This window comes from Galeopterus variegatus, unplaced genomic scaffold (assembly GCF_000696425.1).
Source record: "Galeopterus variegatus unplaced genomic scaffold, G_variegatus-3.0.2 Scaffold7183, whole genome shotgun sequence".
Taxonomy (NCBI): domain Eukaryota; kingdom Metazoa; phylum Chordata; class Mammalia; order Dermoptera; family Cynocephalidae; genus Galeopterus; species Galeopterus variegatus.
In genome coordinates this window covers 28371-37979 of record NW_007733294.1, presented here as the reverse complement: position 1 = coordinate 37979, position 9609 = coordinate 28371, and the positions used below count along the sequence as shown (strand labels likewise).

General features: G+C 40.0%; 1 protein-coding gene across 1 annotated transcript in view; it reads right to left on the bottom strand.

Moving 5' to 3' along the window:
* Positions 1-141: 141 nt before the first annotated feature.
* Positions 142-9609, bottom strand: part of EMR1 (egf-like module containing, mucin-like, hormone receptor-like 1) — a gene marked incomplete at its 5' end in the record, with an annotated part of 34121 nt that continues 24653 nt past the window's right edge. Inside the window, 3 exons of the mRNA XM_008591687.1 lie at positions 142-649; positions 3597-3701; positions 3836-4004. Coding sequence (XP_008589909.1) covers positions 644-649; positions 3597-3701; positions 3836-4004 — 280 coding nt within the window. The remainder of the gene's footprint in view (positions 650-3596; positions 3702-3835; positions 4005-9609) is intronic.

The window sequence follows — 9609 nt, the reverse complement described above, 5'->3', positions numbered from 1 at the left end:
CCGGTTGTGCCCCCGTCCCGCGCCGGGGACCAGCACCGGGATTGCACCCCTCGGCGTTGCTCCCGCGCCTCGCTCAGCCAGTGAGCGGGAACCGGTCTGTATGTGGGATCCGAACCCTCGGCGGGAGCGCCACCACGCTCCCGAGCGGCACACTATAGCAGTGCGCCACCGGGCCGGCCCTCATTACAATTTTTACAGACCATTTCTTTAAAAGTGGGAAGGGTCTTTGTCTTAAGGTAAATAATTTATTGTGAGCTACTCTGTCAGCACAAGAAAGGTGCTGGAGGGGCACAGTTGAAGACATACACCAATGAACAAAGAAGAAAACAAAACGGTAGCCACATTTTCTCAGTCGTGCCATTGAACTGGGATCTGTTATTTCCAAAAACTCTAGAAATTCAGAGAGTCAGAGAAGCAAGAGATAAAATGGTCATTTCAAGGAGAAACTCTTGTCTCTCGCCAATGCATGAAACCGTGAGAAGACAGCCCAGCTATCCATGCTCTGAATTGCCCAGAGAGTTCACGGGCTGGTGGGATCCTGCATTTCCACATTAAGCTGTGAAGAGATTTCAGAGTAGACTCCTGCAGGCACCTGCTGTCCTCAAATGTTGCTCCACAGTGTATTTGAAAGTAAAAGGGGACTTTAACCCTGTGAGAGAGAAAAGATAACTTCAGAGTCCACAGCAGGATTAATACCAATGCGATTCCAATGTCATATTTATAGGGGCATGGATCTTAAGAAAACAGAGAGAGATAAATGTAGCAACAAAGACTAGAAAGATAAACATTAAAATGTTCAAAGTGACTGTCCCTTAGAGTGGCAGGCAATGTCGGTAAACCCCCAAACCATTCCCAACCTCTTCATCCACGCTAGAAGCTAAAAAACCAAATAAATACTTGTTTTCTCAGATTCTTTTGCAACTATGAATGGTCATGTGATACGGTTCTGACTGATTAGGTGAAGAACCTGCTGAAGGGTTTCTGCGAAAGCTTTTGTTTTCTTTCAAAGAAGGAGTCATGAAAGGAGAGTTTGCTGCCTCTGCCCCAACCCTCTTCTTTCCTTAAACATAGTCGGGATGTCTGGAGCGGTGGCAATCCTCTTGCAACCATGAAAAACTTGATGAAAAGCCAACATGCTGATTGTGGAATGGAAAACTAAGGATGGCCTAGATTATTTTACAACGCCACAGAGCAACAGAATCATACCATCAACACCTAACTCTGGACTTCTATTCATGAGAGGAAGACCATCCCCTATGTAGTTAAGCAACTGAATTGTAATTACTTGGAGCTGAAAGTATTTCTAATTGTCATCCTCATGAGATGGGATAATTGGTAATTTCAATTTTCTTTGTGGTGGTTGCTTAACACAGTTTACTAAAATTTTTTTCCTAAGGTTTCAAAAATTTCTACAATTTCCTATACCTGTAATACCTTTGTCATTAAAAAATATAGTGGAGTGTGTTATTTTTAAAACTGTATTGTCAAAAGGACATGTCATCTAGCATTTGGACAATTGTTTCAGTATGGTGATTCCCGTGCCTCATTCTGAAATCACTGAACTTAACCTCAGTTTCCTCATAATAAAAATAGGACTAATGATATCTACCTGACCGGGCTTTTGCCGGACTTCACACTGAGTTTTCGCTCTGTCCTGGGCACTCTTCCAAACACTTTGCATACTAGCTTGTCTTATCTTTGGCATAGCTCCTCAGGATAAGTATTATCACTATCCCTGTTTTATCAGCAAGGAAACCAAGCTACTAATTTTTTGCTCATTTGACAAATATTAATCAAGGACGTACTGCATGCTAAGCAACATTGTAGGTGCTTGGAATGGATCAGTGAAAAAAATAAGACATTCCAGTGGATGAAGGAAGACCATAACTAATAAACAAAATAAATAAGCAATCATGGTGTGTTAGAAAGTAGAAAGTGCTATGAAAAGAAAAACAGGATAAGAAGGGAGAGAAAGCGTGAGTGCCTGGGTGGAAGAGTAGAAGGCAGCATTAAATAGAGTCATCAGATGAAACTCCGATGATAAGAAATGATTGGAACAAAGACCTGAAGGAGGTGAAGAGGTGAAGGGGTTGCGTTGTAGGTATCGGGACAAGAACATTCAAGCATTCAGCACACAAAGGTACCGGGGAGAAAGAGCCTGGCGTGCTTGAACCACCCTGATTAGGCCAGCGTGGGGACAGCAGAGTGAAACAAGGAGTTGACTCACGGAAGACAAGGTCAGGGAGAAAAGAGGGTCAGATGATACAAGTCTTTGTGGACCACAGGGAAAGCTTTGGCTTTTACCCTAAGTAAGGTGGGAGTCATGGAGGACTGTAGGCAGAGGAGGGACAGGACGAGACTTGGGTGCTCACAAGCGCCTTCCGGCTGCTACAGGAGAACAAACCAAAGTCGGGGAGAAAGTCTTCTTCTGGCAGACCCCTTAGGCTGTATTTCCATAATCCTGGAGAGAAGCCGTGGGACTTGGACCAGAGTGAAAGCAGTTAAGAATATGAGAAAGGGCCAGATTCTTGACACATTTTGAGGAAAGTCAACAGAATTTGTCTGACGGGCTACAGATGGAGGTTGAGGAGATCAGAGCCATGGATAACTCCTAGGCTCCACGCTGAGCAACAGAGGCACGGAGGACCCCTCTGTGGAGGGGGCAGGTGGAAAAGATCAGAAGGTCAGATTGGAACGTGTCACACCTGTGATATCTACTAGATGCCTAAGCGGAGGCATTTGGTAGGTGGTCGGTTCGGTTAAATGAGTCTAGGATTCAGGAGAGAGGCCTGGATGGCAGATTTAAAATTTTGGAGGTCATTGCAAATAGATGGTATTTATAGCCATATATTCCATGAGATCTATTATGTGAAGAAAATGTGTGCGTTAGTAGAAAATTATGCATTGTATAGAGGACACTGCTTTGCATTATCTGATTCTGATCTATGGGAGCTGTAATACAACTCTTAACTTTTAATAACTGACGCAGTGCAAAGTAATTCCATAGAAAAACCAGTTTTGCCTCCATTTGCACATTCATTTTAATATTCAATACTCCTTAAATTATTTATATATTTTATATATATTATATCTGTTATATGTAAACCTGTTATAAAATTTGTATATATATGTTATAAATTCCTGAAATTATATATATAAATCTGTTATGAACTTTATATATGGCAGTTTATATATATAAATATATATTTGTAAATGTATATTTAAGCATATATGTATGTATATGTGTGTATATATGTGTGTATGTGCATATGTGTGTGTACATGTTCTTTGTGTTCTCCTTTGAGAGCTTCCCTCATTAATTAATGAGTAGAATAAAATATACTCATTTTATATCTGCATAGGTCATGATTTTGTCTTTTCTTAAGTTGCACAGCTAGTAAGTGGCAAAGTTGAGATTTGAAACAGGAGCTTGGCTCCTGAACTCCCACTCTTAAACTGCACACTTTGTTCCATTTGCTAATTAAGGTGGACACACCTAGCTCCCAGTCACTACATGACACATAGTAGTGTTTAGTGTTGCTAAGCAGCAGAAATTCCTTCTGACAAGAATCTGCAGAAAGCACACAATCACTCACTGTTTTGGAAGTGGAAGGCATAGGTGATAGTAAGATCTCTGAAGTCTGGGACTTGGAACTGGGCTTGGTCTTCCTGGTGATCCACCTCCTGTATTCTTCTCGTACCTGGAGATGGAGACACATCACAGAAAGATGAGTCACTCCTAGGTGCTGGGAAATGGCCCTGGTACAGGCATGTCAGATGGAGTGATGGGGAGTAGGGAGAAGGAAAGGGCCTGGGGAGGGCAGCAACCACATACCTGGTGGTTGAGCAGACAGTGAATGAGGAAGATGAAGGCCCCTTGCAGGCTGTTGATGATGGTGAACAGATAGGCCATTATACCTGCCATGGATCCAATCTGAAAAATGCCCAACACCCAGGTGCAGCCTAAGATGAAGATCTGAGCAAAGGCCTTGAAGGTCAATAACCTGGGGGAGAAGATTTGCAGAGCATAAGGTTCTGGGACATGGCTACTGTCCTCATGGGCAACTGTGAGACACACCACCTGGATGGGGATAAATATAGGGTGGAGTCTCCAAGCCCAGATGCTAGGAAATCAAATCCGATAGCCATTTAAAAGGTAGTTGGCCTAGAGATATATATGGGTACAAAGACGTGTGGATAAATGTATTTAATGTAATTTTTCTATACTAATAAAAGGCTAGAAGAACCCACATGCCCAAAAATATGGGACACATTAAATGAATGGCAAAGCCATAGTATGAAATACCAAGGGCTGTCATCGAGATGGCTCAAAGAGGAGACTCATCCCTCCCACAAAAAGAAAAAATAAAAAAAGAAAGAAAACAATGAATAAACAACCACATTTCAACTAGAGTGTCTGAAAGATAGTGCTTGAATACAGCAGGGGATTCACAGACACTGTACAGATCACCAAGACTCGGGACAGCCACAGAGACAAGGAAATGAAATGCCCTGCCTCTGCCATTTTGTCTCCCCAAGTGAATCAGTTTGGAAACAGGTGGGATTTCCCCCTGTGAGGAAGAGGTAAGCAGAAGCCCTCCAGCAACCCCATTATCACCACAAATACCTGCAATTTTTGATGCATGAGAGTCCTATCTATGGTCCTCACCACCCTTAAGCCCAGTTCAGGGAACTCCCAGGGGTTTGCTTAGCTACATTGTGCCAGAGAAGGAGCCCAACACATTGTGTCTTCCCTGTGATCCAAGCTGCCGGTGCACGACACTATCTTGAAACCAGAGCCACTGACAGAGTGCAGCCTGCTCCAGGAACTATTTGTCACTGTATCTCCCCATCCCTGAGGCTCTGTTGTTATTCCACTGTACTTGCCAGCCGTGTGCCCCTCAGTGAGGGCCAGCCCATTGCCACATCACCAAGGAAGCAGGACTCAGCCTACCAGCTGACCATCCTTATACCTTCTCTGCACAGCTGACCTGCCCTTCCACACACACCCATCTAGGGGAGCAGTGGTCAGGCCAGAGGATCATTCACACAAACTCTTGCAGCCTAAGCCACTGAGGCACTTGAATACATTGCTGATGCTGACTATAGCTACAGAAACTGCACAGAGAGTACACTACTGCACTCACCCCAAATAAAAGCCAATGCTCCCTACCCAACCAATGCCCTAGAACACATCTGCAGAAGAAGGTCTTTCCCTACAAAGGCCACTCTATAAAACTGAAAAAAAGTGATCATCTACCAGATGCATAGATATCAACACAGGGAGACAAGAAATACAAAGAAACAACAAAATATGACACCACCAAAGAAACACAACAACTCTCCAGTAACTGATCCCAAAGAAATGAAAATTTACAAATTGCCTGAAAAGTAATCCAAAATAATGATCTTATGGAAACTCAGCAAACTACAGATAGATGATTTAACAAAATCAGGAAAACAATTTATAATCTGAATGAGAAAAACAAAGAGATAGATATAAAAAGTAACTAAACTGAAATCTAGGAGCTAAAGAATTCAATGAATGAAATAAAAAATACTGTTGAGAGCTTCAACAGAAGACTAGATCAAGCACAAGAAAGATTTCTGAACTTGAAGACAGGTCTTTTGAAATAACCCAGTCAGGGTGGGGTGTGTGTGTGTGTGTGTATATATGAAGACTAAGAAAGAGCAAATAGCGCCTATGGGACTTAGGGGACACCATCAAGAAAATAAATATTTGTGTTATGGGAGTTTGGGAGGGAAAAATAGACGTCTTTTGAAATAACCCAGTCAGGGTGGGGTGTGTGTGTGTGTGTGTATATATGAAGACTAAAAAAGAGCAAATAGCGCCTATGGGACTTAGGGGACACCATCAAGAAAATAAATATTTGTGTTATGGGAGTTTGGGAGGGAAAAATAGACGGAGAAAGTAAAAATGCTTACTTAGCAAAATAATAGCTAAAACATTCCAAGTCTTGGGAGAGAAATGGATATCCAAATATAAGAATTTCAAAGGACCCCTAATAGATTCAACCCAAAGAGGTCATCTTGAGGCAAACTATAATCATACTGTCAAAAGTCAAAGGTAAAGAAAGAATTCTAGAAGCAACATGAGAAAAGTGTCTAGTCACATATAAGAGAATCTCAATTAGACTATCAGCAGATTTCTCAGCAGAAAACTTTCAGGCCAGGTGAGAATGAAATAATATATTCAATGTGCTCAGAGAAAAAGAACAGCCAACATAGAATACCTAGAATATAGAAGCTATCCTTCAGAAATGAAAGAAAAATAAAACCCTTCCCAGACAAACTAAAGCTGAGGGAATTCATGACCATTAGATTAGCCCCACAAGAAATGCTAAAGGCAGAGCTTAAATTGAAAGTAAAAGTACAATAATCACTATCACAAAAACATGTGAAAGTATAAATCTCACTGGTAGAGGTAAATTCATTATCAAATTCAAAATACCCCATTAATGTAATGGTGGTATATAATTTTTCAAATCTCTGGTATAAAGACTAAAATTCAAAATTATAAAGATAACTATAGCTACATTAAGTGTTATGTATCACACAATGCAAAAAGATGTAAATTAAGGCAACAAAATTATAAATTTTTGGGGGGTGTAAAAGTCTATAGTGTTTGTATGCAACCAAAGTTAAGTTGTTGTCAGCCTAAAATAGTCTATTATAACTATAAGATTTTTTATGTAAGCTCCATTGTAACCACAAAGACAATGATTGCAGCAGATACTCAAATGAGGAGGAAAAAACCCCAAAGCTTATCATTACAGAAAACCACCAAACCGCAAAAGTAAACAATAAGAAATGTAGAAAGGAACAAAAGATATACAAAACAACCACAAAACAATTAACAAAATGATGGGAGTAAGTCCTTACCTATCGATAACAACCTTGAATGTGAATGGATTACGTTTCCCCATTGAAAGATATAGACTGGATGAATGGTTTAAAAAACAAGACTAAATTATATGCAACCTACAAGAAACTCACATCACTTGTAAGGACATATACTAACTGAACGTGAATGGATGGAAAATAGTATTCCATGCCAATAGAAACCAAAATACAGAAGGAGTAGCTATATTATATCAGATAAAATAGACATCAAGTCAAAAACTGTAAAAGAGACAAAGGCCATTATATAATGATAAATGGATCAGTTCAGCAAGAGGATATAACAATTGTAAATATATATGCACCCAACACGAGAGAAGTCAATACATAAAGCACATATTATTAGATCTAAAGGGAGAAATAGACAGCAATACAATAATAGTTGGATACATTAATGCCCCACATTCAGCAATATGCAGATCATCTGGTTTGAAAATCAACAAAGAAACATCAGATTTAAACTGCACTCTAGACCAAATAGATCTAAAAGACACTTACAGAATGTCCACCTAACAGATGTGGAATACACATTCTTCTGACCAGCACATGCAACTTTCTCTGGGTCAGGTCAAATGTTAGGACAGAAAACAAGTCTCAACATGTTTAAAAAAAATCAAAATCAGGGCCGGCCCGGTGGCGCACTGGATAGTGTGCCGCTTGGGATTGCGGTGGCGCCCCCGCTGAGGGTTCGGATCCCACATACAGACCGGTTCCCACTCACTGGCTGAGCGAGGTGCAGGCGCAACACCGAGGTTTGCGATCCCGTTGCCGGTCCCGGTCCGGTACGGGTGCGACACTGAGGGTTGCGATCCGTTTCCGGACACGAAAAAAGACAAAAAGGAAAAAAAAAACATCAAAATCATATCAAGTATCTTTTCTGACTAAAATGGAATGAAACTGGAAATTAGTAACAGGAGGAACTTTGGAAACTGTAAAAATACATGGAAATTAAACAATATCCTCTTGAACAATAAATGAGTCAATGAAGAAATTAGAAAGAAAATTTAAAAACTTCTGGAGACAAATGAAAACGGCAGTACAACATACCCAAACCTATGGGATATGGCAAAAGCAGTTCTAGAGAGAAGTTATAGCACATAACACCTACATCCAAATATTAGAAAGATCTCAAATAACCTATGATAGCACATCAAGGAACTAGAAAAACAAGGACAAACTAAGACCAAAATTAACAGAAGAAAAGAAATAATCAAGAAAACAGCAGAAACAAACTAAATAGGGACCAAAAAAAACCCAAAAATTCAACGCTAAGACCAAAATTAATAGAAGAAAAGAAATAATCAAGAAAACAGCAGAAACAAACTAAATAGGGACCAAAAAAACCCAAAAGTTCAACAAAACGAAGAGTTGATTTTTTGAGCAGATAAACTAAATAGACAAAACTTTAGCTAGACCAACTAAGAAAAAAGACAGAAGATTCAAATAAATCAAATTAGAAATGAGAAAAATAAAAAACATTACAACAGACACAACAGAAATTCAGAGGATCATTACAGACAATCAAGAAATGCTATACGCCAACAAATTGAAAATCTGACAGGAAATGAATAAACTTCTGGACACATAGAGCCTACCCACATTGAATCATGATGAAACAGAAAATCTGGATGGACCAATAACAAGTTACAAGACAGAATCAGTAATAAAAAGTTTTCCATAAAAGAAAAGCCCAGGACCTGATGGCTTCATTGCTGAATTTTACCCAACATTTAAAGCAGAACTAATACTAATCCTCTGCAAACTATGCAAAGAAATTTAAATTGCCAAGGAGGGAATTCTTCCAAACTCATTCTGTGAAGCTAGCGATACCCTGATATCAAAACCAGACAAGGACACAACTAAAAAAGAAAGCTGTAGGGCTATATGATGGACAGAGATGCAAAAATCCTCAACAAAATACCAGCAAACCAAATTCAATAGCACATTAAAAAGATCATTCACGTGTCTGTTGGCCATTCATATATCTTCCTTTGAGAAATGCCTATTTAGCTCCTTTGCCCATTTTTAACTGGCTGTTGGCCATTCATATATCTTCCTTTGAGAAATGCCTATTTAGCTCCTTTGCCCATTTTTAACTGGGTTACTTGCGTTTTTGCTGTAAAGTTGTTTCAGTTCCTTGTATATTCTGGATATTAATCATTTTTCAGATGTGTATTTTGCAAAAAATGCTCAACATCACTCAGCATTCGGGAAATGCAAATCAAAACCACGCTGAGACAGCATCTCACCCCAGTTAGGATGTCTAAAATCCAAAAGACTGTGAACAATAAATGCTGGTGAGGTTATGGAGAAAAAGGAACTCTCATACACTGCTGGCAGGACTGCAAAAGGGTGCAGCCTCTATGGAAAATGGTATGGAGGTTGCTCAGACAATTGCAGATAGATCTACCATATGACCCAGCTATCCCACTGCTGGGAATATACCCAGAGGAATGGAAATTATCGTGTTGAAGGTATACCTGTTCCCCAACGTTCATTGCAGCACTATTTACAATAGCTAAGAGTTGGAACCAGCCCAATGTCCATCATCAGATGAGTGGATACGGAAAATGTGGTACATCTACACAATGGAATACTACTCAGCTATAGAAAAGAATGAAATACTACCATTTGCAGCAACATGGATGGACCTAGAGAGAATTACATTAAGTGAAACAAGTCAGGCAC